We start from the raw sequence: 14,842 nt of genomic DNA, 5'->3' as shown, positions 1-14,842 counted from the left end.
TGTGTGTGTGTGTGTGTGTGTGTGTGTGTGTGTGTGTGTGTGTGTGTTTTCCCCCACTATATAAACCCAGAGATGAAACTCAGGTCGCCAGGCTTGCTTGTAAATACATTGAACCATCTCTCCAGCACTGAGTGGCACACACCTCTCTCATCCTGTGTCTTGTCTGGAGGCTAGAGTAATGTGTGCAAGGGCAGGCAGCCTCAGGCTTACGGTGAGACCCTATCTCAAACAACCACTAGCCCATAGATGACCGTATTGGCCCTCCTCCCGTTCCCCAGAACCTGGAGGAATTGGGATCATGCTTACATGTCTCACAGTACATGAGCGTGTGGATACCCATCTTGGGAGCCCTTTCCCAATGGATGCCTGGAACCTGTATTTACTGTTCTCTCTGCACCTGTATTTCTGGCAAAGTGTGACTTGTAAACAAGGCACAAATGACACATGGATGCTGCAAAAAAATTTATTTCAGACTCAGGAATTGCTTTTCCGGAATTTTTATGTCCTTAGCATGCTGGACTGTGAAAAGGTGGGCAGCTGGATCAATTGAGCCATCTCTGCTGCTCTGTCCAGGGTATGTTACTTGACGCTTCCGTTCTAGAGCATCCTGACAGTGAGGGCCTCTTGTCTCCATCACGTTACGGATGAGAAATCAAGGCACAGATAATTGGGCTGGGATTTCAGCCCAGGCTGAGCAACCCAACTCACCTCTGACCACAGGGCTCGACAGCCTAACCAGGCTGCTGTTCTGGTAACTTCCATGGACAGGCTCTGAATTAGGACTGTCATTTGTGTGGAAAGACTGTGAGTGTTCTTAGAAGAGAAGCTGCTTATGAATACACTGTATCCCCAGCACTCCAGGCCTTCCTGCGTGAAGCTCCCAGATGCAGGGCATGGGGAATGGGGCTCTGGTTAGAAAGTGAATCTGGGCCTTGCAGAATCATGTTTTCTTGTTCATGTGTGTGCACATGTTCATATGGTATTTGTTACAGCATGTGTGCATGTAGGCCAGAGGTCAGTGTTAGATGTCTCTTGACGTTGACATTGATTTTTTAACAAACCTACTTTACTTAGGGTTATTAAATGCTTCTACCTCTCTTGCAACCCCCCAACACCAGGTAGGAGGGAAAGAAGGTTAGGAGGACAGGGTCAGAGTTCTCTCTGCTACTTCCCGCTGGGTAGGCTCATACGATTCTTTTGGGGGGCAATACCGATACCAATCGTCCAGAAATCCAAAAGTCCAGGTGACCAGCAAATCAGCAAGCAGTCCTCCTCCAGGCAGCTGCGCCTCCTTCCTCTGTCATATTTATACAACTCAAAGTCCTCAGAATTCAACTACTTCCACCTGGCAAAGACCACGCTCTGCACTAGACACTTAACAGGTGTAGACAAACTAAAACCCCCTTATTTGGAATTTTAACAAAAACATGTTTACCTATCATAAACCAAAACGTCAACAACATTTCCCCCTTTCTGTTTCAAAAAAAAAATTGGCTTTCCCCTAACATCAATAAACTATGTACAATAAGAATTAGGAGAATTATCAGGTAAGATCACATTCACAATTTCCATTTTCCATCCTATCCTGTTGAGTCCTAAGTTCTGTACCTAAACCATTTTCTTCTATCAACTTGAAAACATCTAGACCTTAAACTTGGTTATAGTAAAACTGTGACTGTCTAGTCTTCAAGCTCATCAGAGACGCTAGAAGGAAAAAAATACCTAACCATATAGGAAGCATAGAACAAACAGCTTCCAGAACTATAGAAATGAGACCGTTGACTGTCTGGACTGTCAGCAGAGGTTTCTCTGTGTCGTTTGGGCATCCAAGTCTTCAGCCTACTGGCCCAGAGTATCGGGTTTTCCTGTGATGTGAAACAGGAATTTTGAAGGACTGACCACTTAGTCTCTGCAAAATTAGATAGTTCATTTTCTAGTGTCTGTTTGTTCATAGTTTGCTCAGACACCCTGCTATCAGCAGTTGAAGGACAGTTTTTTCTCCAGTGGCTATCCTGCCATGTGTTTCTTTGATGCCCATCATCTTCTTGGAAGTATATTAGAAGTACTTCTAGGAGAAGATGTGTCTCTTTTTCAGAAAAGCCTTATATTATTAAAATATTCTATAGATCTCTGAAGTATTTGAAGACCACCTACTTATCTACTGTTAAATAGTGCATAATCCTATCTGTCCATCTGACTAAGGAGCAACATTGCTTGTGTCTAGCTGTGTGCTATCTACTTAACCTTGAAAACATATACAGGAGACTAAATAAAGCTTATTTCTGTAATTAACTAAACTAGTGTGTAACAAAACTACAAGTTAGATTATTTATAGGTTGCTAACTACTAAATTGCATTTCCAATCATCCTGAACAGTTTGCAATAGTTTTCATAAGACTAGAGTTTTACAACACCACAGTTTCAAATGAGCTGTATATGTACAATACATTAAGCAAAAGTTGAATAAAATATCCTTAAATTTCTGTCAGTATACAATAATCCATACCAATACATAATATTTGACCCTGGTAGATTCCGTAATCTGCCTTTTATTCTGTAGTCTTATATCCCTCTCCCTCTTTTTTTTTTTTTTTTCTTTTCCTTTTTTTTCTTTTCCCTAATACTGGCTAAGAAAGAAAAAAATAGAGGGGGAAATGAAAAGAGATCCCTGATTTTTTAACCTTTACTTTTTTTCTCCTTACCATGACCAACCAACCAACCTACCAACTAACAACACCCCACCCCATCTCTTGGAAATGGGGGTGTCACGTTCTTAAATTTTGTTGTTGTTATTGTCCCGGGGGAAAACATCTTTTTTGGTACCATTTTTAAAAAGTTAGGATATTGGCCAAGCACTGATGTGTTTTTTCTGTCTAGTCTCTGGTTTTTGTTCAGTCTCTTGAGTTATTTTGTCCAGTCTCTCTGTTTTCTGTCTAGTCTCTGTGAAGTTGATCATTTGGGCTAGTCCTTTTGAACTTGACCTGGGTGTAGAATCTTTTTTTTTTTTTTTTTAAAGATTTATTTATATAAACAGTGTTCTGTCTACATGTATGCCTACAAGCCAGAAGAGGGCACCAGATCGCAGTATAGATGGTTGTGGGCCACCATGTGGTTGCTGGGAATTGAACTGAGGACCTCTGGAAGAGCAACGAGTGCTCTTAATCTCTGAGCCATCTCTCCAGGCCCTGGGTGTAGATTCTTGAAGAAACAGTAACTGAGTTACTCTGGAAGGCTGAAATCACCTAGGCTACTTGCATTATCTTTGTCTGGTCTTTTGCTCTGAAAATAAACAAATTTTAAAGGTAACATTATAAGTTTCTTTCTGCATCATGAAGATCAGGTAGCCAATAAGATTCATTTATCATGCAAATACATTCATGTCTCAGCTAGTGTGGACTTGACCACGGGAAGGACCTTAAGTGTCACCATGAAATTTTTAAATGACAGAGCTAACTTATTATTTTACTATTGTCCAGTTAAAAAAAAAAAAAAATATCTTCCTTTATTTATTAGATAAATAAGTCTAATCTTTATAAGTTTTGTTGGTAACCATATTTTTTCATTCCCTGTAGATACATAACCACACCCCCACCTCAAAACCATTTCAGGTTTCCATTCTGCTGTCACATGTCCTTATAATAAATGGGTTGTTCTAGTTCTACATTTTTTTCTTTAACCCAGTGCCTCTCAGCTGCTGTTGTTCCCTTTTCACCAGCATTAAGAAAATTTAGAGTTAACAAAGCATTATTTAGCCTGTCCCTTGGGGTCTTTACTCTCCCTTTTTGTTTAATGAGCATCTCTTTTCAAGTCTGAAAGGCTCTTTCTGCAACTGCCTGCCCTGTGTGCCTGTGTGACTGTGTGGTGTATGTGTGTGTGTGTGTGTGTGTGTGTGTGTGTGTGTGTGTATAAAATCAGTAATGTGCCTTATTTTATAATATGCAAAGAATTGCTTCACCTTACTGGACACATACACAGGGGCATTATCAATCCTAATTTGTGCAGGTAGCTGCATAATTGCCATTCTTTCCAACAATGTGTAATTACAGAATCAGCCTTTTCAAAACTTAAAGCAGTTGCCCATTGGAACCCTGAATATGGACCTATGGTGTGCTGTGCATACTGCTTTCCAAATGCTGCAAAATGAAACAGACCCATCTGCCGGGTTTCGTTTCTTTAGGTACCCTAGGGTTCCTCCCAGCTGGTAGTGGAGTTGGGTTGGTTATACTGAGAACACATACTGAGAACACCTTCCTCTCCTCCCCCTTTGGCTTGTTGCCAAGTGATAGAAACATTTTTCTTTAAACTTTATTGTTAACGTGGTGTTTTTAATGAAATTCAAGGCTTCTAACACATTTCCTATTATGTGTTCATTGGTTATAATTGGTTCATTTCCTCATGCCAATAGACCTGGCAAACCTGTATGAGATTGAATATGAGTAATATATAATAATAGATAGTTTCTACTTCTGATGGCCTGTTGCAATTGCATAAATAACAAAGTCAATTCTGAGTTATCAGAAATCACTTCAGCAGGTTTCTGTATAAAAAACAACTCTTTCTGCATATTGAGAGTGAGTAATTATACTAAGAGTTTCAGGAAAATCTAATAATACCATAAGGATCGCATATAATTCTGATTTCTGAACTGAAGAATGTGGGCTTTTAATCACCTTGCTTATTTTGTCTGATTTATAACCTGCCAGTCCCACCTTGTTTGCATTGGTATAGAATGTTGGTGCCTCTGGGATTGGTGTTCCCTTTACAATAGTGTAAGAATCCAACTAGTTCTTTTTATAAATTGTATACATTTGCTTTAGGAATATTTGTTATTAATTTCTCCCAAGTAGTTACTACAAGCTCTTTGCCAGTCTTCATTGATTACCCACAATGACATAATCTCAGTATTAGTAAGAGGCACTATAATTGCAGCCAGGTCCATTCCTGACAATTGATGTAGTCTTCTTTAACCTTTTATAATTAATTCAGAAATCTTTTCTAGGTACATCTTTAATTTTCTACTTTATGTGCTCATTCCATAATACTATCTTCCCTTTGTGTAACGAGTCCAGTAGGAGAATGAATTGAAGGTAAAATGACCAAAACACAGTCAAGTTTAGGATCAATTCAATCCACATATGCATCTTGCAGTCTTTGTTCTACCAGAATTAACTCTTTTTCTGCTTCAGCTCTTAGAAATCTTGGACTGTTTAAATCTGAATCTCCTTGTAATGTTTGAAACAAATTACTTAACTCATAAGTACGTAATCCAACCGTAGGCCTCAGCCAGTTAATTTCTCCCATTATTATTATTTTTTTTAATCATTAAGAGTTTGCAGTTGGTTCCTGTACCTTTTGTGGTCGAGTTTTTTGTTGACTTATTTTATAACCGAAATGGCTAAGTGAATCTCTTTGTATTTTTTCTGGAGCAGTCTGTAAACCCCAGCATGGCAGAATTCTTTGTGTTTCCTTAAACATTTTTTTCTAAAGTATCTGCATTAGAATGAGCCAAGGAAATAAATGATAGATTGAGGAAATTGCTTATGAATTATTATCACACAAAATATTGACTATTTAATATTCTTGGTGGCACCATGAATATTGAACTATTTAACATTCCCTGTGACAATACCCTCCAGTGGCTTCTCTTTATTGGATCACTGTTATTCAGAGTAGGTACTGAGAAAGCAAACCTTTCCCTGTCCTGCTCATGCAAGGATTGTATTGTGAAAAAGCAATCCTTTAACTCAGTTATTATTATAGGCCAAGCTCTATCTAGGTAACAAAGAAGGCAAAAGAATTCCAGGTTGTAAAAAAAAAACAAAAAAACTATTGGTTAGGGAGCTACAGGGGGCATACAGAGTGAATAAAGTGTAATTAATAAAAAATCTTAAAAAAAAAACTGATGATTGATTGAACAATTGACTGTTGATCAATTTAGATGAGAAATTTCTGGTGGGTAACATGTATAATAATAGTCTTAAGATGTGACAAAATATTATTCTGGAGCTGTCTTTGCAGTGAAATGAAAGCATATAAAATTGAAGTACACACACACAAAACCCATTGGTTGAATGACTATTCACTGCTCTTAAGTCCGTTGTCATCCTCCATTTTCCCGATTTCTTTTTTTATGACAAACACGGGAATTCCATGGGCTGGTAGACTCTACTATATGTTGAGCCTCCAGCTGCTCCTGTACCAGTTGTTGAAGTGCCTGCAGTTTTTCTTTTGTTATGGGCCACTGCTCTTGCCACCCAGGTCTATTTGATAGCCACTTTAAGGGCAAGGCTGTTGGTATTTCAGCAGCGGCCCCTCTTATAAATTTGGAAACTCAGTCCCAGGGATGTTCTGTTTGGCCAGTGGACACAGCTTGTGATTGTTCTTGATTTCACATGTTGAAACCAGGAACATCTACCATTTCACCCCTAATTTCGTCATTGGCTATCTCTGGGATCGTGGGAATATTTGAGTGCCCCATTGTTGTAAAAGATCCCTTCCCCATAAATTTATGGGTATGTCAGCCACATAGGGTCTCAGCTTCCCTAGTTGTCCTTCTGGTCCCACACATTTAATTCACCATATACCTTGTCTTACTTGAGATAATTTACCAATTCCTATAAGCTGTGTATAAACCTTCTGAAGTGGCCATTTTGGATTCTAAGACTTTTGGGAGAGGATACTGATGTCATCTCCTGTATCTACCAAACCTTGTATTTCAACACAATTCATTTGTACTATTAATTTGGGTCTCTGATCATTAACCACTGTCTGCCAGAACACAGGTTTTCCAGTACTCTCAAATGAGCCTGTTCTTTGTACCAGAGCGGCTTTGCCCTTGATGTAGGGCAACAGTAACAGCTGAGCAATTCTATCCCCTATGTTAATTTGCATCTCCTTTTAAATAGGCCATGATTTTAGTTTCTTCCTTGCCATCCCCATCTAGAATACCTGGATGTACAATAAATCCTTGAGAAGTTAAGCCACTTCTTCCTAAGGTCATCCCTACTGTCCCATAGGACAATAAACACCTGTGGTTAATTTGTAACATTCAACTCTTGCAGATAGGGTAAGAGGTTTATCTGTGGAAAGATACAAACCTGAGTTACCTTCAGTTGTATCAAATCTGAAATTCGTAGTTTTGGTTTTCCTGCCTGCCTATTACCTCCTGCTTGTCCAACGGAAGACTGCTCCTATTGTTTGCTGTGGAGTCTCAAGCTGATAGGCCCTTCTGTCTGTTTCTGGATGGCAAGAGGTTACCTTGTGTGTCCCTCTTGGAAAGGCAATCCCTATGCTTTCCCTTGCCACAGTGGCTACAAAGCCCTGGGAGCCATTGTATTCCCTTATAGCCAGAATCTGCTTGTTCCCTTGTAGGAACAAATGTACTGTATTCCTCAGAGTTAACAAACCCCTCCTATTTTGTGCTCTAACACGTGTAACCTTACAGTTTCTTTGTAAAGGCCAAATTCACTGCAATTAAAGCACCAGGTATTTTAATAACTGAGAACTTTGGCTATAGCTTGTCCTATGATATTGGCATGCTGCTCCTGAGACATCAGTTGTCTCCCTTATCCATTCATGTACTGGGGCTCCTCCTGCTTTCAGTGGTCTAAGTGCTCTCTTACATTCAGTATTTACACTCTTGTATGCCAAGATCAGTATCAACGCCTGTCTGCTCTCAGGGTCTAGTATGGCTCTATTTTAGAGCTGAACCCAATCTCTGTAACAAGTTGGTGAAGGCTTCTCCAGGGCCCTGAATTACCTTAGTAAATGAGGTGGTTGTTTTACCAGGCTCCCCATCCATATCCCACGCTCTTAATGCTGTAACACAACATTGTTCGATTACTACATCATCAGATCAGATGGAATTTGTGGTTGTAAATCAGCATAACGGCCTTCACCGGGCAGCTGGTCCTTATCAACATTTATCCCCCTTGTTTTTGTGGCTTCATTTCTCCACCACGATAACCACTGTAACTGCTGACCAGCTTCTAACACAGCTGACACCACTCCCTTCCAGTCTTGGGGGATAAGTCTTATTTTGGGTAGCCTAACACTTGCTTACGAAACTTGAATGTGTTCCACACTTTCCAGTGGACCCTTTAACATGCTTTAAATCTAGCATTTCTATTGGACGCCATGTCCTCTCATCAGAAGCCTCACCACCAGCAGTAGCAGGCATATGTTGCACAAACACTGGGAAAGCTGATGGTGCTTGCGTAGCCCCAAACGACTCCTCTGGCGGGGCACTTGGCTGGACAGTAACCCGTTTTCCCGTATTGCCTCCTGCTCTTCCCGGTCTCTTGCCTCACGCAGGTGCTCTGGGCATCTGGCTGCAAAAGGGCATGGAGCAGGGCGGGCAGCAATCTGCCTTCCAGCCTAATTTGCTTTCCTCTTTGACCCTCCGGGGAAATTTCCGCTCTCAGAAATCAGACCAGGACCGTTGTTTTTTTCTCCTTTCACTGACACTTTTTTGCCTTCCGAGCACTTCAGCCTCTATTCGCAAACTCTCTAGGTGCATAGCCAGCTCTGCAATCCTTTCTAACACCAGAGAATGGAGTGACCCTTCTGAGTTTTCAGCTTTCCTCCCAACCTCTTTCCACATGGAATATATGAAGACTAGGAAGCAAAACCAGAAAACCCCCTCTGGGAGCAAGACAGGAGACCACCCAGCGGCAGCAGCTGCTATGTTGCCAACCTATCCAAACCATGACGACTCCTCCACTCCATTAGAAGTGAAGTTACCACTGTGCCTAAGCCATGTTGGCTGCCACCTGTTGTCCTTGACTTTTTAACAAACCTACTTTATTTAGGGTTATTAAATGCTTCTACCTCCCTTCCAACACCAGGTAGGAGGGACAGGGGCCATAGTTATTTCTGCTACCTCCCGCCGGGTAGGGTCGTAGGATTCCTTTGAGGCAAGACCAATATCAAATATCCAGAAATCAAAACCAAGATCAGAGATCCAGATATCTAGGTAACCAGCAAACAGCAAATGCAGCGGCAGGACAAGCCAGCAGCAAGCAGTCCTCCTCCAAGCAGCTGCGCCTTCCTCTGGGCTGTCATTTATGCCCCTCAAAGTCCTCAGAATTCACCTGATTCCACCTGGGAAAAACTACATTCCACTTGAGACACTTAATGGGTGTGGACAAGCTAAAATCCCCAACTTGGAATTTTAACCAAAACATTCACAACAGTCTTCCTTAGTCACTGTTAGTGTTTACTGTTAGTGTTTACATTGAAACTGCGGCTCACAGCTTCACAGCTTGACTGGCCATCAAGTCCTAGGGATACTCCTGTTTCCACTCCTCCTGGCTTTTCCCAAGGGCACTCAGGAGCTCAGGTGCTTAACCCTTTACCTGTGTCTCCAACCCCAGAGCCCTGTTTTCTTTTGGAGAAACTACCTTCTCCTCATATCCTTTTCTGGCTCTGTTTCTCCCCTGAAGCCATGTGTCTCCTTCATCCTGTGGCAGTAGAAATTGCTAATCCTCTTTTCTCACTGTGCTCCTTTGAGGAGTTTCAAGTCATCTTTATTCTCACTTCTACCCAGTGCTTGTAAATACCCTGGGATGGCAGCTGTGCCATCAAGCCTGGCTTGGTCCCGTTTTCTGTCAAGAATGGATTTGTTTGGTGGTTGGTTGGTTTTTCAAGGCAGAGTTCTCATACCTGGCTTGGTCCTGCTTTCTATTTTACTTATTTATCATCCATCCATCCATCTATCTATATATCTAGTTTTTCGAGACAGGATTTCTCTGTGTAGCCTCACTTTGTACCAGGCTGGCCTGGAAATCATGGAGATCTGCCTGCCTCTGCCTTGCTGAGTGTCAAGATCACAGGCATGTGCCATGTACCCTGGCTCATGATGGATTTATCTGACCTCTATTTTTCTTACTATTGTATATGTTGGATAAAATGTGTTCTTATCTATTTTATTAAACATTTTATTGCTATTGAGAGAGGGTCTGTCTTCGTTAAGGTTTCTATTGCCGTGATGAAACTCCATGACTAAAGCAACTTGGGGAGGAAATGATTTATTTGGCTTACACTTCCATCATTGTTTATCATCTAAGAAAGTCAGGACAGAAAAAAGAAAGTCAGGACAGGAACTTGGAGGCAGCAGCTGATGCAGAGGCCAAGAAGGGATGCTGCTTATTGGCGTCCTTCTTTCTTTCCTTCCTTGCTTGCTTTTTATTTTATGTTCATTGGTGTTTTTCCTGCATTTGTGTCTGTGTGAGAGTGTCAGAAGCCCTGAAACTGGAGTTATAGATAGTTGTGAGCCACCATGTGGGTGCTGAGAATTGAACCCAGGTCCTCTGGAAGAGCATGCAGCACTCAAACTATTGAGCCGTCTCTCCATCCTGTTTTCCTAGAACCCAAGACCACAAGCCCGAGGATAGCACTGCCCAATGGGCTAGCTCCTCCCACATCAGTCAGTAATTAAGAAAACATTCTACAGGTTTGTCTGCAGCCTCATCTTATGGATCGTTTTGTTTTGTTTTGTTTTGTTTTGTTTTGTTTTGTTTTGTTTTGTTTTAGTTGGGCAGGGTTTCTCTCTGTAACTGTGGCTGTCCTGGACACTCTCTCTGTAAACCAGGCTGGCCTCGAACTCAGAGCTCTGCCTGCCCCTGCCTCCCAAACGCCGTGCTTAAAGGCACCCTGATTGTATGGATCTTATGGAGGCTTTTTCTCTTTCTCTCTTTCTTTCTTTCCTTCCTTCCTGTTTTGTTTTGTTTTGTTTTGTTTTGTTTTGTTTTGTTTTGTTTTTCAAAACAGGCTTTCTCTGTGTAGTCCTGGCTGTCCTGAAACTCACTCTGTAGTTCAGGCTGGCCTTGAACTCAGACATCCACTAACCTCCGCCTCCAGAGTACTGGAATTAAAGCTGGAGGCATTTCCTTAATTGAGGCTATCTCCTCTCAGATGACTTTAGCTTGTGTCAAGTTGACATAGGGTCTCACTATGTAGCACCCTGGCTGACCTCAAACTCAGAAATCTGCCTGTACAGGGATTAAAGGCATGTGCTACTGTATCCAGCCAAACACTTCATTTAAAAAAATTACTTTATTTTATATCAGTGTTTTGCATATATGCCTGTGTGACACCAGCATGCTTGGTGCACTCAGAGGTCAAAAGAAGGAATAACTCCCGCTGGAGCTGCTGTTTGCTGGGAACCAAACCCAGGTCCTCTGCAAGGGCAGCCAATGCTTTTAATTGCACAAAGCCCAAACCTTTCAGTTAATTTGTTTTTACTATACTTTATTTATATGTGTCAAATGCCCCACAGTATACATGTGATTTGCAAGAGTTTCCTCTTTTCATCATTCATGCTCAGGGATCATCAAACACAGGTTATCAGGCTTAACAGTAATCCTTCTTGCCAGCCCCATTTCAGTTTCCTGTTTGTTCTACATGTTCTCCACCAGGTGTGGTGACACGTGCCTGTTCTCCTAACTCCCAGGAGACTGAGGCAGGAGAATCAGGAAAGTTTAGGACTACCCAACAAAAAAAGCAGAGTTCTTACCCCTCCACATACACCAATTTTTTGCCCACGTGTGAGGCTCCTCTCTCCTGTGGGCACCTCAGAAGAACTGCCTGTGTTGTTTGTCTCCTGGTCTGTCAAGGCTGTGTCCCCCATGGTAAGAGACACCCATCAGCCACAAGCACTGACCCTGAACCAGGAAGGGTGTCATGAGTGGCAGAAAACCTATACCACAGAAGAAAGGCCCAGGCCCACCACAGAGCAATGTGAAGACAAGGTGATGACTGACGTGCAGGGCTCAGGCGAGAGAGAGGTCCAGTTGCTGAACTTCCCATGGGGTCTCTAGGACTGGCTGAGTTCCCAGTTGTGCTCACAGAGCTCCATGGGTCATCATATCTGGCCTTGTTTGTTTTATTTTTGAGGAGATGAGCTCAGGGATAAGGCCTAAGGGATAAAACCTGGCCACTGTGGGAAGATAGGGCCCTATATGCCTTGGAGAGTGCTTGGAGTGTGCTTGTTACATCAGTCTGCTGGTGAGGCCTGTCTTCTGTTTATCCACACAGCTACTTTCTCCACCTATGTACCAATAGCCTATCTACCCTCAATAGCCTACCTGTCCCTCCCTCCTCCCTTTCTCTTCACCCATCCATCCATACTTAATTCATTCACCAGATTACCCACTATCAGACCACCCATGTATCTACCCACTGTTTATCTACTCATTATTCCATCTGTCTCTAATAAGATATCCTGGCAGAAGCAAGGGAGAGGGGCAGGTTAAGCCATCACTATGGGAAGTCAGGGTAGGGCTTGAAGCAGCCAGTCACATGCAGTCAAAAGCAAGGGATAAATGTATATATATATTTGTGCTTAGCTCTCTCTATATCTACTTACAGAGTCCAGGGTTCCCTACCTAGAAAATGGTGCCACCCACAGTGGACAGGTCTTCTCACCTCAGTTCATGTAATCAAGACAGGCCTTTCCCCATGAACTTCCCATGGGGTCTCTACAGGCCAACCTTATCTAGACTTTGAACCCTCATTGTTGAGACTTTCGTTCCTGGTGATTGTAGATTGTGTCAACTTGAGGATTTAAACTAACCATTGTACCATCTACTCATCCCTTTATCCATATCAGTCTATCTCTTCATCAGTCCACCCTCCCACATATTTACCCATTAACACACAGAGCCATCAACTCACCATCTATCTACTTATTACCCATCATCTACCTACATGTCCATCCATCCACATGTTCATCCATCCTTCCATCAATCCACACATTTATTCACCTACTCACCATCTGATTATAACTCTTATTTCAGGCAGGGGAATTGGGGGGCTAGTTTAATTGAACACTAGATAGGGAAAACAAGCTTTGGCTACCAAGAGTGGTGGAGCTAATGGAGGTAATCTGGTTATGCCAGCAGATGGGGGTGGGGCAGACATACTAGCCTGAATCACCTGGTGGGCTGCAGCAGTCAGGCATCTGGGGCCATAGAGAGGTCTGTCCCAGCACCCAGGACAATGGAGGCTGAGGCCATGTGTATCTCTGAACATGAACAGAAGTCCCAGGGACCCATGTGAGGTATTGAGTGGGGCAAAGGAGATCACTGGAGGACAGGGTTACCCTCTGCTACTTGTATTGGTGGCTTTCCTTTCATACAGAGGGCCTGCCTTTTGAGGGTGGAGGAAAGTGGGGGGGGGGGCGCTTGAGAGGACTCAGGTCTTACCAGGGCTCTTGGTGCGGGAGCATTTGCTCAGTGCCTTCTCTTAATGTCTATTTTTGCCTCTTTCGTGTCCTCTCTTACAGCCCCCACCTTCTGGCCCCTTCTCCTCCTCCTTGGGAGGCGCAGGATTCTCAGATGACCCCTTTAAAAGTAAACAGGACACTCCCGCTCTGCCTCCGAAGAAGCCCGCTCCTCCACGGCCCAAACCGCCCAGCGGTCAGTACGCTTCCTCCTCTCGAGGCACCCGCCGGTGGGGACATGGCGGCGGGCACAAGGCCCCTCCAGTGAGCAACCCAGAGTAGAGCAGACCCCAGGGCAGGAAGGTCTCTCCTCTGCCAAGTTGCCTCCATGTTGCCCCCCCCCCCTTAAGAGTGTTGTCTGTGTAGTGTGCTATTTCTCTGTCCTGTGGTCCAGGCTGTGATAGTGTCCACACAAGGGTTTCCAGTTAAGGTGCCTGCATCTGTGTTTCTCCATCTGCACATGGTCTCTCAATGTCCAGCAGCCTCCTGGCCTTGTGCCTTTTTCATGGAAGCTCAGGGAGGGCCTGGGGTGGCTGCAGCAGGGCCTCAGGGTAGCCCTGTCTGGCTGAGTGTTGGGGTAAGGTCGTAGCTTTCTTGGCCATATTGGATGAGCCAGCCAGTTGGGAGAAGGCTGCCAGAGGGGCTTCCTGCCCTCTTCCCTGTAACCTCACTATCCCAAGCCCTATTCCCCAGAGGGGGCTACTATACCTCCCCAAGTAGAATCTGAGTACTTGTGACTCCCATGTGGAGGGCTAGGGATAGAGCTCAATGATTCAGCAGTGGAGCACTTGCCTTGCCTACCCAAGATGTTGGCTTTGATATCCAGTACTGAAGAAGAAGAAACATTTCTTAGTGACTTGCATGTGCAATGTCTCCTTTCCAGTCTCTAGTAACAGCAGGTGGCCACAGGGCCACAACTGTCCCTGGCAGAAGGACAAAGTACATACTCCTGGCCATGCCTGTTACCAGGCCACTGCAGTCTTCCCAGGGGAGGTGACACACACCTTCCAGTCCAGGTTGTTCCTCTCTGTGAATCTGCCTGTAGTTTCATCTGTGGCTCTTGGAGGGACCTACCCTGCCTGGAGCTCACTCAGTCTATATGATCACCACTTTCTACACAGCCCACCTGCAAAAGATGGATAGAAGGAAGGTATCCTAAAGAGGCTCTCCTCTCCTCCTGTCAACTGGGCCCACCAGTGTTCTCTCAGGGACAGTGCCCAGGCCAGCTTCCTTACAGATGAGTCCTGAGGGTGTCTGGCCATCAGTCTGTGACTAGAGCAGGCTCTCTGTGAGGTGCTAGGAAGGAGCAAGAGTTCTAAGAGCAAATGTGAAGGATATTGACCCCAAAGTGCAAGGGAGGGAATTTTCCACCATGAACAGTGCCCTGCACTCATCAGCTCAGCAGTCTGATGCAGTGGAACTCTGCCCCTGGGTAGACTACAAGCATGTACAATTGTGCATACCCCCACATTCATGCCCCTCATTCATAGGCAGTACAGGTGTGTACTCATGCGTTCTCATACGCACATGTGCCTACGCGCATATTTCATCACTCAAGGCTCACATGGGCCTTGAGAGCAAAGGCTTGAACATGTGTGCACCTATCTACATATTTTTCCT

The 14,842-nt window shown here is 43.6% G+C and overlaps 1 protein-coding gene across 1 annotated transcript in view; it reads left to right on the top strand.

Annotated features, from left to right (window-relative positions):
• The window catches only part of Eps15l1 (epidermal growth factor receptor pathway substrate 15 like 1), a 70,559-nt gene that overhangs the window by 39,536 nt on the left and 16,181 nt on the right, over nucleotides 1-14,842 (top strand). Inside the window, exon 14 of the mRNA XM_055597309.1 lies at nucleotides 13,286-13,418. Within this exon, the coding sequence (XP_055453284.1) occupies nucleotides 13,286-13,418 (133 nt within the window). The remainder of the gene's footprint in view (nucleotides 1-13,285; nucleotides 13,419-14,842) is intronic.

The sequence above is a fragment of the Psammomys obesus genome, unplaced genomic scaffold (genome assembly GCF_907164565.1).
Source record: "Psammomys obesus unplaced genomic scaffold, mPsaObe1.curated_primary_1811, whole genome shotgun sequence".
Classification (NCBI taxonomy): Eukaryota; Metazoa; Chordata; class Mammalia; order Rodentia; family Muridae; genus Psammomys; species Psammomys obesus.
This window is presented reverse-complemented; position numbering and strand designations above follow the sequence as displayed.